Source organism: Trichomonas vaginalis, chromosome I (genome assembly GCF_026262505.1).
Source record: "Trichomonas vaginalis G3 chromosome I, whole genome shotgun sequence".
Lineage (NCBI taxonomy): Eukaryota > Parabasalia > Trichomonadida > Trichomonadidae > Trichomonas > Trichomonas vaginalis.
The window spans coordinates 9,127,176-9,154,232 of record NC_067203.1 but is presented as its reverse complement, the minus strand read 5'-3'; the positions used below and the strand labels follow the sequence as shown (position 1 = coordinate 9,154,232).

The following is a 27,057-nucleotide window of genomic DNA, read 5'->3' as shown; positions in this document are numbered from 1 at the left end:
ATTTTTGAATAACTGAAGGTGTCACCACGTCACCATGTGTCACCTGGTTAATTAACTTCTCTTAAAAATGATGACAACATGACATTTTGACATCACAGCAGGATTAATGCAAAAATAAATTCAAATCATACTTTATAAAGCTTCATTTACAGGTATTTCATCATCAGTAAATGAATCCTCATTATCGTTTGGTTCAACCTGTTTATATAATCCTTTCATTTCTTCTTTCAAAACATAACACCATGTTTGTTTACCATCTATTCTTCTCTGTTTCCTATCACATTTATCCTTAATGCTCATTTGAAAGTTTTTGTCTTTCATGTCTGATGGTTTGCAGCATAGAGCATTTTTACACGTCATACCTGCACACAGTTCATCATAATGTGTATTTATCCATTCATCTAAAGGATTTGTTGATAATTCAATTAAATCTTGTTTGGCTTCAGTCATCGGTATGATTCGTACATTAAATGATGAAAGGTCATATTGCATAAAATACGTCAGTAAATTATCATAAAATTCCTTAGTGCATGAATCCATTAAATTCTTGAAGTAATCAAATTGACCCTTAAATTTACCATTAACTCTTAAAACTACGTATCTTCTGTCTCCAACTTCAATTTTGACAGGGTAGACGTTATTAGTTACCAAAATGAAGTTTGCAACGTTCTGGGTAGTTCTTCTGGGTTGATTCTTTTCATTAATTCTTATTTGATTATCCGTAATAATTGATTTCAAAGCGTTGAAGTTTGCGAGTCTATCTTCACCTACATTCTTGAGTTCATTAAGTACAAGAAACATTTTATTCTCAACTACTGAATTGAAATTACCCGTTAGCTCACTTATTTCAGTAATGTTTTTACATGAATAACCGGCGAGAAGTTCAGAAATAATGTCTGTAAATCTGTTTTTACCTGTTCCCTGAAGTCCTTTCAAAATAATTGCTGTTTCATTCTTGATTCCAGGATGTTGAATCATTGATGCAATCCAGCCGAGAAGGTATTTATACACTTCATCGTTATTATCACAAATGGCTTCTTTAATGAAATTCATAAACATCTCAATTTTTGAGTAATCTGGTTTTTCGAGAACGTTGTATTTATAACCTTGAAACGTTGAGAAAACATCTGGAGAATCAGATTTAAAGCAAACACCCTTAACGGTTAATGAGGATAATTGATTTAGTAGTACATCCCATGCTGTTATTGTTTTACCTTCTTCTTTAAATAATTTAATCATTTTAAGTGACTCTTTCATGTTTGATTGAAGAACGAATGATATTTGATTCATTTTATCGTGGATATTATAGTCCTTTTGAATGAAGTATTTGTTTGCACAATCTACAAAACGGATTACACGTGATAAATCCTCAATTACTTCAGAACTGTTTTTATACTGATGATTTTCAGCCTTGCGTCTAATATCTGTTATCAAAAACGAGTCATCAAGTTTTATATCAAATGTTATTTTTGGCTTACGTAATAAAGGTAAAACGTATTCATCATAATATTCTTTTTGATATAGTTTTAGAATCTTCACTAAAACAAATGGAGAAGTCATTAAATGTGCATATCTACTACGTGCTTTTTCAAAATTACTTTTTGCATTTTCAGTTAAATTGCAGAAGTTATAAACGTTATCGTATGCTTCATTAATCAAATGATCCGGTAACGAATTAATTGCTTGAAACAGTGTGAATAATGTAACTTCTTTTTCTAAATTCATGTTTCCACCGTCATTATGTACTTCAAAATCACTAATACCATCAACTATGCTCTGGGTAAGTTTATCGTCAATGTTTACATCTTTGTTTTCATTCATTATACTCTTTATTTCTTCATTCTTCTGTTCAACTCTTACCTTAATATTCAAATCATTTAATATATCATTCACTGTTCTGGTTATGGTCGAGTCGTAACTTCCACGAATGAATGAGTATGTATTGATTGGTTCTGTTGCATTCTTGCGAACTCTTGAATCAGCCATAACTACTAAAGAGCGCTTTGAATCATCCATAGAAGTCATTATGTCAATATCATAATCATTGCAGGAATAACATTTAATCATTCTGTTCGAAACTGAATAGAAGAAATTGGTGTTGCAATAAATGTGAAGACCTCCTGAAGCGGTTTTAACGATAACATCTTTATCCGAAAGTTTTGATAAAATGTCTTTTCTAACCGTTTCTTTAAGTTCATCATTGTACGATTTATTGATATCAATATCTATAATCGTTAAATTTGAAATTTTATTTACTAATAAAGCCATACCAGTTTTCCTTCCTCTTCCTCCATCGTGTTTGAGATAGTTATGTAAATCAATCTTGTTTTCACCAATTCTTTCGTTGAGGGTTTTAGTTTCTGCCACAACTAATTCCTCAGCTAATGAATCAATAACTTTTTCATCAGAAACGATATAGTTGCTGTTGTTGTTTGTTGCTGTCATTTATATAGGAATAAAAAAATAAAAATAATTTTAAAACTAACTTTATTTTTGGACTGCATCAAATTTCCTGGACTGCTGTCAAAATGTCATGCTGTCAGAAATTTTAAAAGAAGTTAATTAACCCAGTGACACATGGTGACGTGGTGACACTGAAAACATTTACGAAAAAATTAATGAAAACATTAACGTAAACATAAACGATAAAATTTATTTCCGGGCTAGTTGTCTAAATGTCATGCTGTCAGTAATTTTAAGAGAAGTTAATTAACCCGGTGACACATGGTGACGTGGTGACACCTTCAGTTCTTCAAAAATAATTAATTATTGAATAACCTAAAAACCATTAACGATAAAATATATTTTTGGTCGTTTATGACAAAAATAAATGGTTCATTTACTCACAATATTTTTGTACAAAACGACCCCAAACTTTTAACTTCTTTTCTGCAGCTTCTAATGCTATCTTAGCGAGTTCATATTCTCTAAATTCTCTCTTTAAATCTTCTTGTTCCCATTGGTCTAGTTCGTATGGAGAATCTCTATAACCATAAAATATCTCACGTTCATGTTCTAATTGTTTTTCATGCATTTTTCTAACTTCTTCTTCAAACAAATGTTTTGCATTCTCTACTGTATCTTCGAGTTCTTCTTCATCTAACTTCTCATGAACTTTCTTGTCTATGGAGTCCATAATATCTTTGACATAAAATGCATACTTTACAGAGCACCATTCAGCAACAAAATGAACGAGGTCAGGATGTATGTAAATACCTTTGAATTCATTTATAACGCCCTTAGTAAGCTCATAAAATGCTTGTTTTGAGGTTGAGCCACTTTTGGCTTGACCATATTCTTTCATCCAAAACTCAAGAATTTCCTGCATTTTAGCACTATTGAGAAATCTGTTTAAATGGTTTAACCTTCCCGCTTCTCTTGTCATCTTTGTTGCATTAATGTAACCATCCTTGTCTCTACGTAAGACTTCAATACCGTTATAAGTGCCTTTTGTGAATGTTTCGCCATTAGATTTGTTCGTGAACGTCTGTGCTTCGACTGACATTTCTGTTCTTACATACAAAATAAAAAAAATAAATAAAAATAAAGTTAGTTTTATTTTTTCTGTCTTAAGGAAATTCATGAAAATTCATGAGGGTAGAAATGAGGTTAGATATCGGGTTAGATCTAACCATTTACGATAAAATATATTTCTGCAGTTCATCCGCTACTTTATTAACTAATTAACTTCAGACATAAAATATATTTAGTTCATAAAAATTTTTTGATTAATTTTGGCTTATTTTTATCCTTCCAGTAATCCTTTTCGAGTTCCGATAAATGTGTAGGGTTCGATTCTCTCAAATTTCTAGAAAGAATTTTATCATCCACACCTCCTTCATAAATGACAGTGTATTCATCTTTGTCTTCATCATAACTCACAATTTTATTAACTATACCTCTTTTCGCTTCATCAACCGTATTAGCTAATCTTCCATTTTCGCTTTCAACTAATCGAAATCGTGGATAAAACGCAACCGAATGGTCAGCTGCTTTAATTAAATAACCATTACCCTGTGAGGAATCAACGATATAATAATCATCACTTAACTGATTTCTTACCTTTTCATGTGGTTTATGTTCAAGAATGGGTCTTGTGTTGGTGCAATGACTAAGTTATTTTTGCTTGGAGTAAGTTCAATAGAAATTTTTCCTGCCCAGTTTGGTAAGTATCTTAAGAACCTAAAGATGAGGAAAGATGACAAAGGAACTCTTAGTTTCAGTTTTACTTTGGTTACTGCTGCTGCAGTTTGTCCAGAAAAGTTAACATAAACTCCTGGAACGTTAGGGTCAAGTCTTCTTATTTTCTCAATAGTTGCATACTGGTCTGTTTGTTCTCTAGCTTGTGGTTGTACTGAGTTTCTCAAAGCGAACCATTCATAGTTTGCCCATGTTACTGTTTGAACTAAGTCAGAGTTAGAATATATCTTATATCCCATGAAAACTTCTGGAGCATATTGGTATCCGACATAGAAAATTCCATTGCAACCTTTCTTGTCAGACAACTTGGCAGAAGGTTTTATTTCAATGTCTTGTTCCACGTATAAGAATGAGTTTGTCAATAGAAATAATATGAAACCTGTCGCAAGCAATATCTACTGTTGTTGAAGAACCTTCTCCAAACTCACCTACGTTTCCATAAGAAACAGCAGTTGTATATTCGTAAGTTCCAGGAACTATTTCTGACCTTCTAATGGCATTGTCGCATTCGTTATACCATTCGGAAACATTTCCGTTCATGGCATCCAAAACTGTTGGCGTTATATTCTGAGCGGCGTAACATTTCATATGGGTAAAAATATAGAATAGTTGTATTTATGTGTCATAATAGAAACCCACTCGTACCAAGCTTTACTTTTTCCTGACTGAGTTTTTAACTCTTCTTTTTCCTTCATTGCCACTACTTTCACTAGATGAAGTTACTTCTTCACTACTTTCACTTTGTTCTACTCTTCTCTCTTCTTTGGTGTCGCTTTTGGTAACTTGCCCTCTGCTTCAAGTTGTAGCATCTTTGCCTCATGTTCACCCTAGTATGTTGTAAATTTCCCATGTCCTTTTTGCCTTTGGGCTCTGGTCGCCCATCTCAGGTAACCTATATCCTAGAAAGATTTTGTCATAGTTTGTATTTGAGTCTTCGCTTATTGTTTGCATGACTCTTTCCTGAGTTTCCGGTTCAAGCTCTTCAAACAGAGCTTGTCCATATGGAATAAGCTCGTTTCCAAATATATGTTTTTGTAGCCATTCTGGTTTTCTTTCCATGTAACCAATAATATCTTTTGTGAATGGGAAAGCTTTTACCCAACGTTTCAGGCTTGCGTCATTTATTTCTGTAGTTGGTTTTATTTTGTCATGGAACATGTTTTTCAATACTAACATTTCATTTGGTACTGTCCATTTGAGTTTTCTTAAATATTCATCCCATCTCAGTTCATTGTCTGCAAAGTAAGTTTTTATGACATTTTGCAAACTTTCGTTTGCAAGGTCATGTACAATAGGTTCTCTTCCTTCTCTCTCCCTAACTTTCTTTCTAAACTCTTCACCAATATACCATCTCTATGGTTCTGTGTAGTTCTTTGAGATAAATGTTCTAGAACGTCAGGTGTTATATTTCCCTCAGCCATGTTCATTTCATACTGGTCCAAAATATCTGCATATTTCATATCTTTCAATGGCATTAAAGCCGCGCTGAAAATACCAGTTATATCTGGTTCACCATTCACTTCCATTGCGTCTACAACTTCTTGGAATTGAGGTTGTAAGTTTATGAACCACCTATCCGGATTAGCTTTATGACCCCATCTCATTGTAGTTCCATAGTCTGCAGAAACAAAAGTAGGTTTGTTTCCATATTGGTTAGGTTCTGAATGAACTTTAAACAATGTTTCATTTCTATATGTTTTGTTGAAATTTAACCTTTTATTTTCACCGAGTTCAGCCAAAGATTGAACGTTATATGGTCGTAAGTAAAAAGGATTATTGTATTTGCGTACATTTTCTTTCAGTACTTCCATTCTATGCTGAATATTTTCATCTGATGTTGGAGTCTTTTGTATGTCGGTGAACATTTTTCGATATTCTTCTACTATGTCAGCCGAATTTTTCTTAGACTCTTGGAAAGATTCCATATTCACCTCATACTCTTGTTGAGGGTCAAGATTTTTCGGCTGTTCCAAATCTTCATCTAGTTCTGTGAAGTTAGTTTCCGAAGGAGGGACTTGTTCGTTTCATTCAGGCTCTTCTAGCTGTTGTTGCTGAACTATTTCTTCCATGCCTGGTTGTATCTGAACTTCTTCCTGTGGAGTTTCTTGTACCTCATCTGGTGGCATTTCATATATTCCGAGACCGTTTTTAACAAGTTCCCTATCTAAGTCATCCGGACTCATAAACCTTTCTTCTTTCGTTCCGTCTCTATTTTTTACGCGTTTCATGAAGAGAGTTGAATTATCATTTAGCTCTGACATCAAATATCTCGGAGTAAATTCATTCATGTCATTTGGATGATATGCTATTAAATCATATCCCTTTGCGAGCTTGTATTTTCCAGGTTTGAGATTATATCCGATTTTATGCTGAACCATAAAGCTAAATAGGTTCGGGTCAGTATTTCCTTCCTTGAACTTTCTAATAGCTTCTTTATATCTGTCACTAAAGTCAAGAGTATCTGGGTAACCATAATCTTCCTTAAGCATTTTTAAGAATTCTTGGTTTCCTTGTTCTCTACTTCTTTTATGTCCTTGCTCTGTTTGTGGTTGTTGTTGTGCAGGGTTTTGAACTGTTGGTTGCTGTGCTGGTTGTGGAGGTGGTTGTTGTGCAGGGTTTTGAACTGTTGGTTTTGGTTGTTGTTGTGGTGCTGGATTTTGAACTGTTGGTTGTTGTGTTGGTTGTTGTTGTGGTGCTGGATTTTGAACTGTTGGTTGTTGTTGTTGTGTTGCTTTCCATGTGACGATGTAAATGTTTTAGGTAGTCCTGGTGCAGGTGCTTCTCTTGGAGGGTTTGGTGGTATATAAGTTCCACCAGCTGGCACATATGTTCCATCTGCAGCATAATGTCCTACCTGACTTTTCATTTTTAAGAAAGCATTTACTAGGTCTGTTTTGGTCTGTTGTAACTCTTTTTCTTGACTTTCCACAACAGCTGCTCTAACGGCGTCATAGGCACTTTGAACTGCCTGTCTCGTTGCTGCATCTGTTATTTTCGTCATATTTTGTGCTACTTCTCTTAACTCTTTGTCGAAACCTTCAGACTTCAGTTTCTTTCCAGATGAGAAGTCGTTCACTAGTTTCACCTTACTATGAAGAGCTTCGAAGGCATTCTTAAAGTCAGCATTCATTAAAGCTTCATTTGAACTGTCTTCATCCGCTTGTATTTTTGTCCTTATTGACCCTATAAGTTGGGCTGCTTTAGCGTTGGCTTGGGCATCTAACCAGTCATTATTAGCTTTTATAATATCTGCACTTTTCATTGCCTTTTGCATGGCTGCGTCGTTATTTTTACTTTCTTGTGCTAAGTTTTCATACTGTACGGTTTGGTTTTGCAACTGTAAAAGTTTTTCTGCCTTTACATTTGCTTCAACTTCTTTTTTATACTCATCGCTATCCATATATGTCTTCATGGCTTTTTGTTTTATCTCTTCATCTTTCAGTACTTTATATTGAGTAGTATGGTTTTTCAAATTTATAACATCTTGTTCCATTTTTGCTACTTCTGCTGCTTTTTCTGACACTTTTTTCGCATATTCCTCTGTACTTAGTTCTTTCAGTTGTTCTTCTTTCTTCTTTTTCTTTACGTTTAACTCATTTAGTTTCTTTGTCTGTCTGTCATATTCTAGTTTCTTTTCGTTTTCACTTATTTGTTTCTGTATGTCTATGTTTGACTTTTTGACATCTGTTATTTGATTTTTGAGTGAACTCAAATTCATTTGACTTTGAGGGTTATAAGCTGTTCCGTCTGCAGCTCCACCATAGCCTGCCATTTTCGCTAAAAGTGCCGCTCTTAAACCTCCACTCTGTGCACCAATAACTCGGTTTAAAAGCATAGGGTTGCTTGACATTTGTTGCAACATAGTGGGGTCATTCATCATTTGTTGTTGCAACTGTTGTTGTGGTGTCAGTTTTACTATTGGATGTTTCAATGCTCCCTTCCTCTTACGTATATTATTACGTAGCTTACGTGGCATTTTAAGTGAAGTTAAAAAGCGGTTTTTGACAGATGTTTATATGACACTTTTTGTTCAGCACAAAAAACTACTCGGTCAAAGTGTTGTCAGTTTTGTAAAATAACCGTCTTATCTCATTCTATAAGGGGGAAAAGGCTTCTCAAAGTATACTTCCTTGGAACGCCTGTAACTTTTCCTGTAGCGACGATAGACCCTTACTTGTCCGGACAAAGTTATACTATTTTGAGTGCTCTACAAAAAAGTCAACAGCGACGACTCTCAAAAACCGTTGTGTGAAAAGTTTTACCGTTGGACAAAAAAGTATATATAGAAAACAAAAAACGTTTATAGTTCATTCAATATTTGAGATAAACCGTTTTTCCCAACGGTAACTATTAAATAAAATAAAAAATAGAGGGGGTTACCGTTGACAAAAACGGTTCATCTCAAATATTTAAATATCTGTCTTTTTTGGTCAGTTCATTTTTATCTAATGGAAGCCAACGCTGTTAACCACAATTCAAACATTAACAATTCTCAACCGCTAACCAAAGCCAAAGCCCCACTCACCTCAATATAATATCTTGACATCTACTCTTATTTCCAAAGAACGGTAACGGCGGTTTTGTAAAATTCATTTATATATAATAATAAAAATGTTTTTACCCGAAAAGTGACAGAAAAGTGACAAAACATGAAAACATATATAATTTGTGAAAAGTGACAAAACATGAAAACATATATAATTTGTGAAAAGTGACAGAAAAGTGGCATTTAAAAAGTGACACCATTAATATGATGTCAATAACAACGGTTTTGGTTTTGTCACCGGCTGGTCGGCTGGGGTTCGGTCCTCCTCTTGGGTCTTGGGCAAAATTTCTTATGGGCTAGAGGGCGCAACGCGCCTGGAAGCCCTCCGAATAAAAACTTCATTTATACTAAACATCTTCGGGGCTAGAGGGCGCAACGCGCCTGGAAGCCCCACTACCTTTTTTTTTTGATCATGATCAAATTATAAATAAATTCGAAATAGATCCAATATTCAAAAATTTTGAATTCATAGTAAATAATTCCAACAGGAACTATTGAAATTATCCAAGAGATAATCAGATACCATGTCAAAAAATTCTTGAAAGGAAGATTAAGGAAATGAATTTGAAGAAGACGAATATTTGAGTTAATAATCATTAGTATGAACTTTGCAAGGAAGAATGGGAACTCTAAAGTCTTTGAAAACCCGCCAATTATAACAATATCAAAATTAACAAGATAGGGTATTAGCAAGAGGCCAAAAGCGTAGGCTGCACGCTGTTTAGCTGTAATACTTCCATGATAGTAAAAGATAATTGGAATAATCAGTGAATAAACTACACATGTCAAAATTATCAAAACAATATTAATTCCATACCTTTTAAGTGTAGGGAATTGATATCTTTGATGTAGAATGATTACGTAATAAGCAATTTTCTGTAAATATAAAACGTCTGAAGATGGGAAAATGAAATTTTTTGAAAAGTATGCGCTCCAGATATCTATACCACTTAGTATTAGAGGAATAATGAAAAACAGCATCCTCTGAAGCTTGCTTTTATAAATATCAAAATAAAAAATTGGAATTTCTTCGATTATAAGAGCTATCATTATCGTAAATGAGTCGAAGAACAGGGCTGGTAGACATTTTCGTTGTATTTTCATATGAATTGCTTTTGAATCGTTGAGAATTAAAAATAATATGTAAAATGCTGATATTATGATCTTGACGTATATGTTACTGGATTTGATAGCTATAATTGCATCTATTAGCGCTAAAATGATCATTAATAATGGCAATAATATAAAATGTGAACAAATCTTGGGATTTGTGAAGATATTTGCAATAGAATTCTTACCTCTACAGTAATTTACGCCCGACCTAACTTGTATTTTCTTCAATGAAGCTATCTGGGGATAGCTAAATCCCATGGTCAAAAATACAAAATTCAATGCCAATTTTTTTATCATGGTTCAAATAACGAAATCATGCAAAGAATTAAAGCGTGTTGGCATTCTGACAGAGTGTGGACGATTTGATATCAATATTAATAGTCGAATAATCAAAACAAAGAAGTCATCTGCAGTTTGTTTTTCAGATTTAATCCAAGAAAAATTTTTAATTAATAAATCAATATCATCATATCAAATAAATCTAGATCCCAAATGTAAAAATTCAATTGACATACTTTCAGAGTTTCTTGAAACAGGAAAACTTGACTTTGAAGAAGATGAATCACATTATCATGATATATTTGAAATTGGAAAACATTTTGGAAATCAATTATTCATACAATTATATACAGAACATGTTAAATTAGACAAATCTATTACAAAAGAAAACGTTTTTGAATAGTATGAAATTGCAGTTTTTGAAAATGATATTATAACAGAAAACGAATGCATTAGATTCATTTCATCACATTTATATTGTTTAGATGACAAAGATATCATTGAACACTTCGCAAAAAATGGCTATGAATTTTGTGAAAAAATCATTACCTCAGACGAATTAAAGATCGACAACGAAGATCATTTATCTCTTTTACTTTTATCAATTTGCAAACAGAATGATACATTGTTTGACTTATTTAGATACATCAAACTTACATTTTGTTCACGAGAAACATATGACATAATTTATAATTTTTGTATTGAGCATTCATTCGAAAGAGTTCTTCTTTCTATATATAACGAAACATTAAAGAATTATCATTCAAATCTTCGAGAAAATATTGAAATCTCAAATGAACCTATTTCATCATTCGAAAAACCTTTAATTGACAAACAATTTACAATATCAAATAACTCTATTTGTTCTTATAACATTCTAAAAGCTTCTGAAGAAATTAAAATGGAATTTACAGCTTCATCTGTATGTAGTGGAAGAAGTTTATCAGATATAAATTCTTATAGAAATGATGTAGATTTCTATACTTGTAGTTATCCTAATTCATGGATAAAAGCTGATCTAAAAGGATATAAATTAAAACCAACATCTTATATGTTACAATCTAGAATTACGTCTGATAGTTATTTATTGAGGAGATGGAAGTTAGAAGGAATCAAAGAAGATGGAACAACTGTTGTATTAGATAATGATAAATATTATGAATTTAAACTAAAAGAAATCCAAGAATTTCCACTTGAAACAAACGAATATTTTGTATCTTTCAAATTAACTCAAATAGGAAAGAACTCAACCAATTATGATAATTTAATAGTTCAAATTTTTGATTTCAAAGGTGAGTTAATAAAAATATAAAAATAGACTTTATAACAAGATGATTAATGAATGTTCTTTCACCATTCAGTCATATGAGTATTTTTCTCATGACTAAATATGCATAATTCAAAAATTGATATTTTCTCTTTCTATAAAACAATATTCATTGTTAGAACTTTCTAATTTATGAATATACTCTAATTTTTTGATGACTTTGCAAAATCTGAGATATTTTAGAACAATTTAAATATAATATGTCATTTCTATATGAATTTTAATGATTTTTAATTTTAATTTTTAAAATATTATTTATTAAATAATAGAATATTTTTAATAAATAACTGTTTAAGAAAGTATTTTATAAGAGTTCGTATTCTATGAATTGCTTGGCGTTGATAACGTCTGTTCCTCCAACGATGACTTCGAAATCTTTTGTAGACAAGAGTCCTGCAACACGTGCTTCTTCGTATGTGACTCCCCCTGCAACGAAGATGATAACTTTAGATGGTTTGACGGAGCACATGTTGTTTTTCTGAACAAATGGATAAGTTTCTTCTTTGAGCTGTCCCTCTGAGATCTTCTTTATCAATCGGAAAACCAATGACTTGAATAGATCGTATTGGTCCTCATTAGCTTGTTTGAAGCTCTTAACTGTCTTTAATAATTGCGCCATCTTAGATTTGTTGCCGAATAACTCATCATCACCACCTCGCTTGAGTGAGCCGGCATACTCATTGATCTTCTGTAATAAGAAACGCTTAGAATCGGCAACAAATCTTTCACCTAAAGCGTTATCAATTTGATCAATGCCTTGGCCATCAAAATGCAGTGAGTAAATAAGTGAAAGTCGAAGTGCATCTTCTTCTGATGTTGTTGGATTCCTGATAGCTTGTAAAACAAGATCAAGCATCTGTTGAGAATCGTTATCTGTGACAACAACCTGTTCTAGTTGTGTTAATGACAACTTTTTGCCATTGACTTTGTCTTGGATGGCTTCTAGAATGTTGACATGCTCTGCAATACGAGTTTTTTCTTCTTGACCACGAGATACCTTCGCAATCTTCTCGTGGAAGTCCGAAATGTCGGCAGGTTGAGACTTAATGCTATCTGCTGTCAGTTTAAGGGCATTAAGCTTCTTTGTAATGTCTGTAAAAAGCAAATGCAGCGAAAATTAATCTGTACACCCGTCGAAGACTAACTGCTTATCTTTGATGCCGAAAAGCTCGTGAGTTGAATCATTATAATACAAATTGTGAATTTTGTATGAATTTGCAAAATTTCAGTAACAAAATTTTACAATAATCGTCGAAATTTCCAAAATTACAAATGGTTAGTATTAATCGATGGAGTCTTGATGATATCTGGCATTACAGCCGCGTAAATATTGACCCATGGACAGAAACATACTCAATTCCGTTCTATATGTATTATACAATTCTTTGGCCCGAACTTGCTTGGACAACTCGCAATAATGATGGTAATATTGTAGGCTACATCATTGGTCAGGCTGATACCTCAACAAAAGGTGAAGAAAAAGGCCATGTTACCGCTGTTACAATCGCTGAGGATAACAGACGTACTGGTTTAGCTACTCTTTTAATGGGATTGCTCGAAAAAGCTTCCGATGAATACTTTAAAGCACAATTTGTTGATTTGTTCGTCAGACCAACGAATCACTCTGCTCAAACCATGTATAACAAGATGGGATACACACTTTATCGGACAATTATTAATTACTATGCTACTCTAAATGAAGATGGCTATGATATGAGAAAATCAATGCCGCGAGATGATAAAAAGAAATTTATGATTCCTCTACCGAGACCTGTCACAGCAGATGAGCTTGATTGGAAGATAAAGCACTAAAAAACATGTTTTACTAATCTAAATATTTTTAAAAATTCAAAAAAATTGAAAATTTACCTTTAAAAATAGAGTGATTCAATTATCTAAACTGTCTTAATTCTATTAACCTCAATAGAATTAACTGAAAACTAAAAATAACCTTAATCATTCGCACGTTTACTATTTCTAAAATTCGTCACGTTTTTGAGTTTAAAAACATGTCTGAACCCCGAGATACACAAGATACACAATCTCAGGATAATGCTTCGCAAGTCCATGTTGATGATAACTTCTCTGAGCCAGCTACAATCCCATCATCTTCATTTTTGGCCGAACCTTCATCTTATTTATCACAAACTGTCGCCTATGGTACAAACATTAACGTTCCAACAGCAGCGAACGAAATTAGATCGTTTGTTACTAAGTTTAAACTTGATGAAAATGAAGAAGAAGGCTTATATTTCACCAAGATTCGAGAAATGAATGTTATCCAAGAATACAACCTTAATGTTGATATGCAGCATGTCTTCAAGCATCAAGAATCCCTTTACCACCAAATTGTTGCCTTTCCACTCGAAATGATTCAAATCTTCGATTCTGTTATTAAAGAAATGTTCCAGGCAATCAACACAGCAGATAATGAACATGTTAATGAAGTCCAAGTACGTCCTTATAACTTATTAGAGACAAAATCCATTCGAGAATTACATCCAACTGATATTGATCGACTTGTATCTGTCCGCGGTATGATTACTCGCTCTTCTCCTGTTATTCCAGATCTTTCTCAGGCCACTTTTAGATGCAGAGCATGCAAACACGTCTTATCCGTTCCAGTTGCAAACGGCAAAGTCGAAACACCAGCACAATGTCCAGGATGCAAGAAGAACGACACGCTCGAGATGGAGCACAACCTTTCAATCTTTACAGACCGTCAGCATATCAAATTACAAGAATCTCCCGAAACAATTCCTCAAGGAGAAACTCCACAAACTGTCGGAGCCATTGTATTCGAGGAGCTTGTTGATTATGCTAAGCCAGGTGACAGAGTTATTTTGACCGGAATTTGGCGTGCGATGCCAGCCCGTATTAATCCTCGAGTTAGAACACTGCATAGTGTTTACAGAACATATATCGATGTTGTTCATATCAAGAAGAATCTCGACAGAGCAATTGAGAACGAAGATCTTAACGGATTTAACGAAGCCACATTAACAGCAGCCCAAAAGAAGGCCAAAGAAGACAGATGCATTGTATTGAGCAAAGACCCAGAAATCTATGATAAACTCATCAAAAGTTTCGCTCCAAGTATCTGGGAAATGGAAGAACAGAAGAAAGGTCTTCTTTGTCTTCTTTTCGGCGGCGCTGTTTCTAAAACAAGAGGAGACATCAACATCTTGTTAGTCGGTGATCCAGCCACTGCAAAATCACAGTTGATCCAGTACACTCATAAGATCGCTCCTCGTGGTTTGTATACAAGTGGCAAAGGCTCAAGTGCCGTTGGTTTAACAGCTTCAGTTGTCAGAGACACTGAATCAGGAGAGTTTGTTTTAGAAAGTGGCGCTTTAGTACTCTCTGACAGAGGTGTTTGCTGCATTGATGAATTCGATAAAATGGATGATTCAGCAAGATCAGTTTTGCACGAAGTCATGGAGCAACAAACAATCTCAATTGCTAAAGCAGGTATTGTTACATCATTGAACGCTCGTGCAGCTATTGTTGCATGTGCAAACCCAAGAGATTCTTCATACAACTCCAAACTTTCTGTTGTTGAAAACATCCAGTTGCCACCAACACTTTTATCTCGTTTCGATCTCATTTATTTGGTCTTGGATCATGTTTCAGAGATAAGAGATCAGCAGCTCGCAAGACACATCATTGGTTTGTATACAACACGCGATGAATTGTCTACACCTATTCCTCCACAGCAACTCTCTGAATATATTGCTTACGCCAAAGAAAACTGTTTGCCAATGCTTACAGATAAGGCAGCCAAAAGACTTGAGCAAGGATATATTGACATGAGAAACGCTGGTGGAAAGAATGTCATCTCAGCAACAACAAGACAATTGCAGTCCTGCATCAGAATTGCTGAAGCATGGGCTAAGATGAGATTGTCTGAAATTGTTGAAGAAAAGGACGTCGATGTCGCTTTGGATTTGATGAAAGAAGCTTTGCATCAGTCTGCTACTGATCCAACAACTGGTTTGATTGATATGGATATCCTTAACTCTGGTACATCAAGTGAGAAGAGAAAGCGTCTCACTGTTTTGGGTAACGAAATCACAAGATTCCTTTCTACATTCGAAGGAATGGTTTCTGTTGCTCAAATTATTACAAACATTAGAGTTAAAAGAGGTGAAGCTGAAACTAGTGAACAGGAAATCTTAGATGCTTTAACATCACTTGAACAAGATGATGTTGTTCATTTAGTTTACGAGAATTCAAGACCAACAAAGGCAGCAATACTAAGGAAATAACTTATAAAGCTAAAATTGTATAATTTACTTATCAACCAAATAAATTTTTTTTATTAAATAATTAGAATAGAGAAACTATATATTCTTTTCATATATTTTAAATCATGATCATGGTTAATAAAACAGGATATATCTGCTGTTAAATCCGATTATATTAGCTATTATTACATCACTGATTACATTCACTTCTGATGGCATTGCTGTTAGTTAAAATATCCAAAGGAAGTACAACAACACACTAATCGATGTTTTTTATTGTTATATCTGCGATGTCATCTTTAACTCACAAAACCCTGTTTGCGATGTAATCTAACTTGTTAAATGTGGTGAAATAATTTATAGTTAATCGACACAACATTTTTCAGAGATGATGAACGCGAAGTTCCAGTCACAGTTAAAGTCTAGTGCACTTAAGGGCTAACGGTACATTTTCAATACTATTCAAAAATTGAATGCTAAAATGAGAATTATCGTTATCGTCTTCACCTTGAATGGATTTTTTAGGGCTTTATGGTTAACGAAATCCAAAAAAATGTATTAAAAACAGTATATATGGCAATGCCCATATCAAATCAGAATCTATAATTAGATATGGGCATTGCCATATAAATTCTGAAATTAAACGATAGCCTTCGCTTGGCCGGGCCATGGACCCTTAAGTTTAGATTTGCGCGCTAAAAATCTATAACTTTTAAGTCGAATTTCGTTATTGCCTATATCACGCATTAATGTCTCTATTTATTTATGCTCTCAAGCGATTTTACAAACTCGATGAAATTTATTACAAGTCAATACTTGATATTAACAATGATACCTTTTCTATTGACATTACAAAATGTCAAAGAAATATTATACATGACATTCAAATCTTATGTGAAAAAAGAACTGACAGTTTATCAGAAACAGAGTATTTTGTATATAACAACACTGGCAGTGCTAATTATGGGATACAATTAAATGTTCAAGTCAAAGTCCCAATATCAAACATTGAAATTACAGATTGTGAAATTTCAAATAATTCCTACGCAGAAAATTTCAATACAGGCGCAAATTTTTGTTATATAGAAAAAGATGATAAGAACTATACAATCCTTTTTAAATTTGATCGATTTCTGTTAAGTTCCAAATCCGATTTTGAAGCATATCTTTTTTCTAAGTGGATTGTTTCTCTAGATCATCCTTTATGCGATACACAGAATACATTAAGTCTAGATTATGTTAATATATCCAAAGGAAGTACAACACCAATTAAGACTCCTGATGATATTGAAAATGGAGCTTATGCGATATTTAGCGACAATTTTCGTCAAATATATTTATCTGAAGTTATTGATCATAAAATTTATTTTCCATACGATACTTTCGACCTTGGAGTATATTATATTGAAATCAATAGTCAGTTTCAAAGATGAAATCTATTTTTAGAAATTGTTAATAAAACACTTGATAAATCTGAATATCATAGTTATTATTACATCGCTGATAGAATTCACATCTCATTTATATCTTGCATTATGTTCGTATAAATTAATAATCTCTTTATAATTGGAAAGTATATTAGAATTATTCAAAACAATTGAACTGTAAAAATATTATTATTAATTGCAAATACAGTGATCTATTTATAAGCTCTCAAAGAATAAAAATATAAGATTAGATAGACTAATATAAAATTCATCAAAAAATTGGTTAAAAAGACATGAGATCCAAAAAATTAAAAATCGATTATCTCACTATCTAAAAGAGACTTAGCGGCCATATTCAAAACAGATATAGCTAATGCTCAATCCATTAATTAATATTTGAGTATAAATGCATTATCTATTTTATTTAGGTTGATGCTAACTATATTTCCGGACACCCTATATTATAAATGTATAGTTAATATGGTGCTTAATTGTTACCACTCAAAATTTATTGCGGATATAAAAGAAGCACACAGGAATTGAAACACTCATTATAGAAGAATGCAAAGACTTAGTTTTAGATGAACAGAAATTCAAATGAAAACTGGATGTATCTGCTGATGGAAGTTGTTAATAAAGCACTTGATGAATCCGGTTACCAAACTATTACTATATCACTGATAGCATTCACATCTCATTTAATTCGACGTCAATAATTGATTAATAACAATAATCTCTATATCGGCACAGATGGAAGTGAACTGACAAATCAATTCTCATAAACATCTAGTAAAATCATCTCTATTCGCTATTCTGCATCCAAAAATATAAACTCTAATGTAAGCGGGTATATCCTTCAGAGTGGAAATTATAAAAGTTATGATAGTGATGGAAAAAAGCTTCATTTTCAAGAGTCTGCTAACATAGAACTTTTTCCGCTAAGTCTAGACTCTGGCATTGTTATAATCTTCGAAAATTTACAACATTCCAGAGGATACAGTTGTAATTTTCACAAAAGTTTCAAATGTTATAGGCACTATTATAATTCATACCTTTAATATATTATATATTTATAAATTTTGGGATCTGGTATCGTCATGATTGGTTCTAACAAGATAAAGATCATAGAACTTATAGTATTATATAATAGATTTAGCGACCAATACAACGTTTAGTTCACAATAAAATGTGTTAGATCGGCTCAAAAGATGCAGAAATATGTCTCCGCATGGAAGAGAGACTCTTTTCATTCACAAGAAACCCCTATTTGCCTCTTTCGCTTCCTCGTCATCTTATTGAATCTAATTTGGTCATATAAGTTCTTCAAACACTAAGACGATTAGATCCAATAAGATGACGAGGGAGACATCGAAGCATGTGAATCTTAAACACATCAAACTCAGAAATTAATTTGAGCGAAAATAATATATTAATTCTTAGAAATATCAAATTAATATCATCCGGAGATTATCTATAACTGGGAAATCATAGCTGTTGTGAAAAATGAATCCAATTGAACTTCATGTATTAAAGTTAACATGATTTGCACAATTTTTTTTAATCAAGTATCAAGTTTTTGGGTTTGAATTAAGCCTATAAAAGAATGTGACAATACCTTAAGAGTATTCGAGTCTTTATTTTGTTTAAGGGTGCCCTATAACGATAATGTAAACATCACAAAATTAACCTTATTAGAACTCGAATGAATGGATTATCCAGATTCTAGTTCTCAATATAATAGCCTTAAAAGTGCTTTTCTGAGGGTGGTCTATCGTCTATAGGGCACCCTTAATAGACTAAAAAAATTAATTTTTTTTATTTTTTTTTCCTCATGGTTCAAATAACGAAATCATGCAAAGAATTAAAGCGTGTTGGCATTCTAACAGAGTGTGGACGATTTAATATCAATATTAATGGTCGAATAATCAAAACAAAGAAGTCATCTGCAGTTTGTTTTTCAGATTTAATCCAAGAAAAATTTTTAATTAATAAATCGATGTCATCATATGAAGTAAATCTAGATCTCAAATGTGAAGATTCAATTGATATACTTTCAGAGTTTCTTGAAACAGGAAAACTTGACTTTGAAGAAGATGAATCACATTATCATGATATATTTGAAATTGGAAAACATTTTGGAAATCAATTATTCATACAATTATATACAAAACATGTTAAATTAGACAAATCTATTACAAAAGAAAACGTTTTTGAATAGTATGAAATTGCAGTTTTTGAAAATGATATTATAGCAGAAAACGAATGCATTAGATTCATTTCATCACATTTATATTGTTTAGATGACAAAGATATCATTGAACACTTCGCAAAAAATGGCTATGAATTTTGTGAAAAAATCATTACCTCAGACGAATTAAAGATCGACAACGAAGATCATTTATCTCTTTTACTTTTATCAATCTGCAAACAGAATGATACATTGTTTGACTTATTTAGATACATCAAACTTACATTTTGTTCACGAGGAACTTATGACATAATTTATAATTTTTGTATTGAGCATTCATTCGAAAGAGTTCTTCTTTCTATATATAACGAAACATTAAAGAATTCTCATTCAAATCTTCGAGAAAGTATTGAAATCTCAAATGAACCTATTTCATCATTCGAAAAACCTTTAATTAACAATCAATTTACAATATCAGATAACTCTATTTGTGCTTATGAATCTCATTTTGAAGAAATTTCCGAAGAAATTAAAATGAAATTTACAGCTTCATCTATTCAAAATAGAAGTTTATCATATATAAATTCTTATCGAAATGATGTTGATTTCTATACTTGTAGTTATCCTAATTCATGGATAAAAGCTGATCTAAAAGGATATAAATTAAAACCAACATCTTATACGTTACAATCTAGAATTACGTATGATAGTTGTTTATTGAGGAGATGGAAGTTAGAAGGAATCAAAGAAGATGGAACAACTGTTGTATTAGATAATGATAAATATTATGAATTTACACTAAAAGGAATCCAAGAATTTCCACTTGAAACAAACGAATATTTTGTATCTTTCAAATTAACTCAAACAGGAAAGAATTCAAACAATTGTGATTATTTAATGATTAATATTTTTGATTTCAAAGGTGAATTAGTAAAAATATAAAAATAGATTTTATCACAAGATCATTAATGAATATTTCAAGGGATTAAAATTATAAACTTTTTCATCCTAATAAAAAAAGCCATGTATATTGATACATGAAGAGTTTTTTCATGATTTTTGAACATTGATACATGAAGAATTTTTCATTGAATGGATAGTCCAAAAATTTTTAAAATTCAAATGTTCCATCTTCCTTCACTACAATTCGATTTTCCTTATTATTATTTTCAGCCTTTACCACTGGATCAGTATATATTGAACATGAAGATAGTTTCTCATCTCAATCCTTTGATGGTTTGAAGGCATCGTTTTCTGAGCTCGGAGTTACTAGATTTTCTCATTATAAAGGTGATATATGGAACTTCGAAATTTCTGCTACATCAGAAGATGAAAATTTTATGATTGATGGCGAAGGTTCTGATTTGATTTTTACAAGATTTCTAGAAGTCAAAATACTAAAATCTTGTTTGTGTTGGCTGAAAATACTGCCTTACTTACAATATTTACATTCAAATAATTTTCAGATTGAAGTCAATGATGATTCATGTAAGATTAACCAATTTGTCCCGTTTTCAACATTGATTAATATAGTGTATTGAACATCGGTTTCCAATCTCTAGTAATCAAGTTATTATTAAGATTTACTTTAACGAAAATGAACTGTGGTTGAAATACGATTGGTTTACAAAATAACATCAATTTTTATTCTTATAATTTAAGAATTAATTCTTTCTTTTAAAATGTAATATGAAACGATTTTTTATTCAACAGATAATAAATATTCTCTAACTTTATCTTTTGAAACTGATAGTGCTGTTTGTCCATCATTATTCTTTGCTTCTTTATTAGCGCCAACTGAGATAAGATATTGAACAACTTCAAGATGACCTTTAGATGATGCCAAAATGAGTGGAGTTTCTCCATCACTATTCTTTGCATCTTTATTAGCTCCAACTGAGATAAGATATTGAACAACTTCAAGTTTACCACTTAATGATGAAGCAATGAGTGGAGTCCATCCATAATTATTCTTTGCTTCTTTATTAGCTCCAACTGAGATAAGATATTGAACAACTTCAAGTTTACCATTTAATGATGCCCAGTGGAGAGCAGTACATTGATAATTATTAGTTATTTCTTTGTCACATCCACTTTCAATAAGAGATTTAACAAGTTGAAGATTTCCTTGATATGATGCTTCATGAAGAACATTTCCATAGGGGTAATTCTCATTTTGTTTTTGCCAAAGTCCTTCTTCGAATGCTTTAGACATCATTTGTTGACTTCCGTTTTCTGAAATTTCAACAAAGAAGTTGTAGATTTCATAAAATTCTTCGGAATTTTTAAGTTTTGAAATTTTGGAGATGAATTCATTTGGTAAATCGTTTACTTTTAATATTTTGATTTCTGATTGAAGAGATTCTACTTCTTTAGAAAGATTTTCTTTTTCGTTTTGAATTTGATTTAACTTTGTTTGATGTTTTGAGATTTTATTTGTTGATTCGGATTGATCATTCTGGATTTGATAGAATATGTCAATAATACTTCTTAAGAGTCCAAGTTTCATGTATTTTTGAACTGTTTTAAGTGTTGAAATGGCTTCGTCGATGTTCTTGATTGAAATATTAGCATTTCGAGTGCATCTGTACAATCTGTTTGATGAAACATGTGAATGTGATTCTTCAAGAAGAGTGTTGAAATCTTCACAACTAAATGAAGAGTATTTCATGATTCTTTTGATGTCTTCGATCTCGAATGTGTTAAACGGAGTATTATCTTTAATATAATCTTTGATATGAGCACCAATATATTCGAAATTTTGACCAATACTTTGACTCATTAAAATTTATAATTTTTTTTGATAGAGGTGGTGGGGGACAAAGTATTAAGTATAGGATCTCGTTTGGAGAAATAACGGTGGGTATTTCCCAATTCTAAATAAGCCCGCTTCTCCAATTTGTAAAATTTCTCTAATCTAGGGCTGTACAAGATTTAAAAAAACATTGCCGGGTTACCGTAGAGGCCTAAAAAAATCGCGCCTCGGCGGCAAGCCGCCTCGGCATTAAGAATGCGCATCTAAATTTTTATATGTCCTTCTTTCTTTTATTTTTCCCTTCCCTTTCTTTTCTTTTTCTTTTTTTCCCTCCTCTTGCTCTCATTTACCTTTTTTTTCCTTTTCTCATCATTTTTCAAAATTTAAAATTTTTATCAAAAATCTTGCCTATAAAAGCAGACTATGGAACCTTTTAATGCCTCTTAATCAATATTATACAGCATAAAGCATATTAAATGAAAGTAATTACGTATAAATTTATTTTATTATCTTATTTATTAATTCTTTAGCATGTATTGTTTAATATGATATCTCCAAAGTATGAATGCCTTGTAACGAAACGAAAACTTAATTTTATGTTGAATATTTGTCACAAACATTAGATTATTAAAATATATGTTGGATATCCCTTAGTATGAGACTTCATGACTCTTGTTGTCTAACGTGAGCTTTGGATTGCAAGCTCTATGGTTAACGAACATAAATTAATTGTAAAGTTTTCAAAAATTTTCATCGTTTCTATCAGCATCTATTTTTCCTTTAAAATAATATATTTGTATGAATACAATATTTAGTAATTTTTTATTTCACATAATTTCATTCAAAATTTCAGAAAAAATTAATTTCTATTCAATATTATTTCAGCTTCAAAACACTTCATTCTTATAGATGTTGATTCACTAAAGTGTGATTCTATTTATATGAGGTAGGGGCATGAGGCTCGGCAAGTCTTATTGCTTTTTACCTCAATTTAGGTATTAAATAATTATAATGATTCATAGTGGCCGCTGCTGACTGGCCATCAGCAGTCCTCTGGCCAAGATTAATATAATTATTTAATACTTATCCAGTTTTACATCAATAACAACAAAGCTAATCAATTATCATTCAGAAATGCTGGAAATTACTACTAATATTAAAGATTGATAGACATTAGGCTGGCCACCTTCTGTCTAATATCTTTACGAATAAAAATAATACTTTTTAAAACAAATTATTTAATAAATTTTATTAAAAAACAAAATCAAATATCAAATTGATCATCATTCAACTTGATGAAGAAGCGGCATGCTACATATTCTTCTTTGCATGATTCGTTCATTGAATTTCTTGTCTTTCGCAATTCAGATATTACACGTTCTACATCTGCTTCACTGCACGAAAGTGACATCATCCTTTTTCCAATTGGTCTTATTGCTTTTAGTTGCTTTATGCCATTCATGTACCAAAACTTGCCATCATTTTGAGCAAGATGATGACCATTTATAAGATGGGAATCATCTTGCTCTATGAAGAAATCGTAAGCATCACTCAATTCCTTGGCTCTATCGTCTTTATTGATCGTTGGATCAACTGTTGATTCGGCAATTGCTCTTTGTCTGAGGATTGTTATCATGAATGTGTATAGATCTTTTATCTCTTCATCTACAACATCCCAGACCAAGGAATTCCTCGAACCATCGGCATTTGTTTCGGCTGCATGATCGTCGTTAAGCATTTGTTCCTCTTCTGCTTGCTGGATCTCTTCATCATGCTCGGCTACCTCGTCAACACGTTCTGTTCGTTCTTCTTCAAGGATTTCGCCGAGTTTCTCAAATGTGATCTCGCGATTGATGATCCTCAGGGAAGGAATCGTTGGGACTTGCACATCTTTCAACTGCATTATAGGTGGATAGCTTGTCTTTCCTCCAAAACCCTTCTTGTCTCTGATGATCTTCCTTGCTAACGGTGTAAAGCCGAAAGCAAACCGAAGCAAATCAATTCTACCATATTCTTTCATATCATTTTTGAATATTGTAGTGATTGATCGGAGAATCTCTTCACCATCTGGCGTTAATCTTCCTGCCATTTCATCCAACATCCCTTGGCACTGTTGTATCATCAGGAATGCATAAGCACCCATGGACTTGTTGGATTCCAGCCATAATTGAAGTTGCTTTAATGGCTTGAATATCATTAAAGCATCTTTAAAGAGTGGAGGAATTCCATCACGTGTCCATTGTAACTGTTCACGTGTAGCTCTGGAAAGGGATAGTGGAAGATCTCCACTTCTTAAAGCAGTATTAATTGTTTCCAGATTATCAAAGATGAAAAACAGAGTATCATATATGTAGAGCCAGCGAGTTTCCGGGATTGATGGAACCCTGATCTTGTATCTCGCTCTCATATCGTGATTCTTAAAGATAATGATAATCTGGTGAACTCTATTCATCAGTTCATTCAACAATGGACATTGCTTACGTGCGTGGACAATAGCATTGTTCAAGACGTGGTTAAGGCAACGAATGTACACGGTTTGTAAGCCAGGGAAAAGGGCTCCTTCTGGCCTCCAGTGGCAGAGTCCTTTAACCTGGGCTGGCAAACCATCTCCGACTACTCCAGCTACGTGGTTTTTATTAACCTTAAGAGAATCAAACCACGTATGGTAGTCCTCGTATGTCCAATTAGTCGAAATTGTTGTGTCGAAGAATTGGTGGCGATCTGTTTTGCCTGGATTGCACACACAAGAGAATAGACCATGACGGCTGCCGTGTGTTCCGCAGTCCAGGGAAATTGAGAAGATGCGGAATTCCTCGCAGAACTTTAGGCCCCGAGAGGAGTCTGTTTTGCCTAAAGTAATCAATGCCTCTCTGACACCGCGCCGTGTGAACTCAATGTCTGGGATTGTAAAGTTGATGCCCTGTTCGCGATTGACTTTATTTTTAAGCCATTTGGCGAAGCTCTCTAGGAAGCTTTTAAATGCTGGCTTCATTGTGGCATAAAGGCTTATATCTAGGCTCGCAATAAGCCTGGCAATGATCTCTTCTAACGAAGGATCATTACCAGAGCCAACTGCTTGCTGAGTATTCTCAACTTGGTGCTCAGCAGGAACGTAGTTGGGCATTGGGAGTAAAAATTTGCACTTATGATCTTTAAAATCATTTTTCCTGCTTTTTTTAATGCATCGCACGAACTGCCCTTGAACTAATGTTTCACTACATTCGGCACAGTATGTAAAGAGCCTTCCTTTGTCTGATTGATTAGGCTCATTCTCATAATAGCCGATCGTAGTGAAACATTTTTTCCACACTTTGTTTCCAATGTTTCAGGAGTTGGTGGATATTTCGTCTTCTTAAATGGAATCCACTCATCATATACATGAGGATCCCATGCAGTCATAATAAAAATAAAGCTTTTTGAATATATTCAATTTTTAAATGATATTTTCACGGGTTAAATATAAAATAAAGAATAAGATGTAAATTATTAAAATATTTAATTTTAAATTTTGAACCCGTGATAAATATTTTTTGCATTGTTATTAATAATGAAAAATAAAGCTTATTTCAATGAAAATTGTTCTGCAAATTTATTTCACTTTTGACCTCACTTTTTCCGTAATTCAATATTTTACTTTTAATATTTTAGATCTTCATAATATCATTTGAAAAATTAACCATATAAAAAATCAAGTTATCAATTCACTTTTTCCGTAATTCAAAAATCAAAAATATAAATAATATATCTTTTTATCAAATATTATTATTATATTCTATGAAAAATGAGGTCCGGAAATTTTGCGGATTCCCGTAACTCAATTTTACGGGAAAAGTGCAGTAAACTATTCAAAATACGGGAAAATTGGTGTAAACTAATGATTTTACGGTAAAATCACGGAAAGTCCTGGAAGAATATATGTGCCTATATGAAATTATACAAAAATGAATCAAATGCATTTTAAAAGATTGTTCTTGTATTATAAATGCTATTCGCAGATTTATTAGTTGAAGAAAATTACCAAATTTTTGCCGATTTACAAAAAATGATTTACAAAGCATATTTTTATAAGGCTTTAAAAATCTTTAAAATGTGACCGGTGACGGAAATCCATGGTAACCAACCGCGGTTCCCGTTTGGAATGCCATACTCTAATCTCATTTTCCTATTTGGAGAAAAATTTTCTCCATACGAGATCCTTATATGTCAACCATCTGTACAAAAAATAACATATCAGAAGTTACTTAATTAAATTTTCAAATTCAGACACAATTTTTCCTCAAGCTAGAGCTTTTTAGTCAATCAATCTAAGGATGTCAATTTGGAAAATTGTTTTCACTTTAGGAGAATATTAATTTTTTTCCGTACCGAAAAGGGTCACTAGAAAAGTGATAAAAAGTGACACTTACTCTTATTTTTCGCGCCAAAATTCGAAAGGGTTTTTAATATAATAATTATAATATATAAGGAATTTTATTAAAAATATGAAATTAAAATATAAAAAATTTAATAGTTAATTTAAGTTTGTTTTTTATTTTTATTTTAGAACTGTTTTCATGGGAATTGAAGGGTGAGAGGTATATAGTATGCCTATATACCTCGCACCCTTCAATTCAAACTCTAAATGGGAGAAACTTTGTTCGTATGTTATCTTATGAAAGCAAAATTTCTCCCATTTAGAAAGTGAATAGGAGCCTACCAAGCACTGATTATGTATCAGTGCCTGGTAGGCTCCTATTCCCTCGAGAAAGTTCGAAAACTTGGTCGCAATTGCATCTGATTGCGACCAAGTTTTCGAACTTTCTGGTAGGAATTGAAGGGTGAGAGGTATATAGGCATACTATATGCCTCTCACTCTCAGATTACATTAACGTACATAAAAAATATTTTTAGATTGATTTTTACTAACCTGAACCTCGGAGTACCGAGGTATTCGTAAGTTAGTATCCCTAAGTTGCGTACTGTGGCACTGCGCGCC

The 27,057-nt window shown here is 32.7% G+C and overlaps 12 protein-coding genes across 12 annotated transcripts, besides 5 other annotated features; 3 read left to right on the top strand and 9 right to left on the bottom strand.

Annotated features, from left to right (window-relative positions):
• Positions 1-5,861: part of a mobile genetic element that runs on past the window's edge.
• Positions 133-2,445, bottom strand: TVAGG3_0956100 (uncharacterized protein; the record flags this gene model as incomplete). The annotated part of the gene is made up of 1 exon (XM_051253365.1): positions 133-2,445. The coding sequence occupies one exon, from the start codon at positions 2,443-2,445 to the stop codon at positions 133-135; it is 2,313 nt and encodes a 770-aa protein (XP_051078939.1).
• Positions 2,840-3,505, bottom strand: TVAGG3_0956090 (uncharacterized protein; the record flags this gene model as incomplete). The annotated part of the gene is made up of 1 exon (XM_051253364.1): positions 2,840-3,505. One exon carries the CDS (start codon positions 3,503-3,505, stop codon positions 2,840-2,842), a length of 666 nt encoding a protein of 221 aa, XP_051078938.1.
• On the bottom strand, positions 4,059-4,439 carry TVAGG3_0956080 (uncharacterized protein; the record flags this gene model as incomplete). The annotated part of the gene is made up of 1 exon (XM_051253363.1): positions 4,059-4,439. The coding sequence occupies one exon, from the start codon at positions 4,437-4,439 to the stop codon at positions 4,059-4,061; it is 381 nt and encodes a 126-aa protein (XP_051078937.1).
• Positions 5,862-6,224: 363 nt separating the features above from the next.
• Positions 6,225-6,689, bottom strand: TVAGG3_0956060 (protein of unknown function, DUF4106 family; the record flags this gene model as incomplete). Its single annotated transcript, XM_001582894.1, has 1 exon — positions 6,225-6,689. One exon carries the CDS (start codon positions 6,687-6,689, stop codon positions 6,225-6,227), a length of 465 nt encoding a protein of 154 aa, XP_001582944.1.
• Positions 6,690-6,691: 2 nt separating this feature from the next.
• On the bottom strand, positions 6,692-8,176 carry TVAGG3_0956050 (kinase-related family; the record flags this gene model as incomplete). Its single annotated transcript, XM_001582895.1, has 1 exon — positions 6,692-8,176. The coding sequence occupies one exon, from the start codon at positions 8,174-8,176 to the stop codon at positions 6,692-6,694; it is 1,485 nt and encodes a 494-aa protein (XP_001582945.1).
• Positions 8,177-11,700: 3,524 nt separating this feature from the next.
• Positions 11,701-12,685, bottom strand: TVAGG3_0956040 (vesicle docking involved in exocytosis; the record flags this gene model as incomplete). Its single annotated transcript, XM_001582896.1, has 1 exon — positions 11,770-12,321. One exon carries the CDS (start codon positions 12,319-12,321, stop codon positions 11,770-11,772), a length of 552 nt encoding a protein of 183 aa, XP_001582946.1.
• A 33-nt stretch (positions 12,686-12,718) lies between these two features.
• Positions 12,719-13,292, top strand: TVAGG3_0956030 (N-terminal peptidyl-methionine acetylation; the record flags this gene model as incomplete). Its single annotated transcript, XM_001582897.1, has 1 exon — positions 12,738-13,277. One exon carries the CDS (start codon positions 12,738-12,740, stop codon positions 13,275-13,277), a length of 540 nt encoding a protein of 179 aa, XP_001582947.1.
• A 167-nt stretch (positions 13,293-13,459) lies between these two features.
• On the top strand, positions 13,460-15,789 carry TVAGG3_0956020 (DNA replication licensing factor MCM family member family; the record flags this gene model as incomplete). The annotated part of the gene is made up of 1 exon (XM_001582898.1): positions 13,475-15,733. One exon carries the CDS (start codon positions 13,475-13,477, stop codon positions 15,731-15,733), a length of 2,259 nt encoding a protein of 752 aa, XP_001582948.1.
• Positions 15,790-18,787: 2,998 nt separating this feature from the next.
• Positions 18,788-18,927: a mobile genetic element.
• A 43-nt stretch (positions 18,928-18,970) lies between these two features.
• On the top strand, positions 18,971-19,357 carry TVAGG3_0956000 (protein ubiquitination; the record flags this gene model as incomplete). Its single annotated transcript, XM_001582899.1, has 1 exon — positions 18,971-19,357. The coding sequence occupies one exon, from the start codon at positions 18,971-18,973 to the stop codon at positions 19,355-19,357; it is 387 nt and encodes a 128-aa protein (XP_001582949.1).
• Positions 19,358-21,029: 1,672 nt separating this feature from the next.
• On the bottom strand, positions 21,030-22,109 carry TVAGG3_0955990 (spectrin binding; the record flags this gene model as incomplete). Its single annotated transcript, XM_001582900.1, has 1 exon — positions 21,030-22,109. One exon carries the CDS (start codon positions 22,107-22,109, stop codon positions 21,030-21,032), a length of 1,080 nt encoding a protein of 359 aa, XP_001582950.1.
• A 136-nt stretch (positions 22,110-22,245) lies between these two features.
• Positions 22,246-26,228: a mobile genetic element.
• On the bottom strand, positions 23,545-23,985 carry TVAGG3_0955980 (uncharacterized protein; the record flags this gene model as incomplete). The annotated part of the gene is made up of 1 exon (XM_001582901.2): positions 23,545-23,985. A coding segment is annotated over one exon (441 nt), but the record flags the coding sequence as incomplete, so codon positions are not given.
• TVAGG3_0955970 (ribonuclease H-like family) lies at positions 24,329-25,206 on the bottom strand (the record flags this gene model as incomplete). The annotated part of the gene is made up of 1 exon (XM_051253362.1): positions 24,329-25,206. A coding segment is annotated over one exon (878 nt), but the record flags the coding sequence as incomplete, so codon positions are not given.
• Positions 26,229-26,619: 391 nt separating the features above from the next.
• Positions 26,620-26,938: a mobile genetic element.
• A 79-nt stretch (positions 26,939-27,017) lies between these two features.
• Positions 27,018-27,057: part of a mobile genetic element that runs on past the window's edge.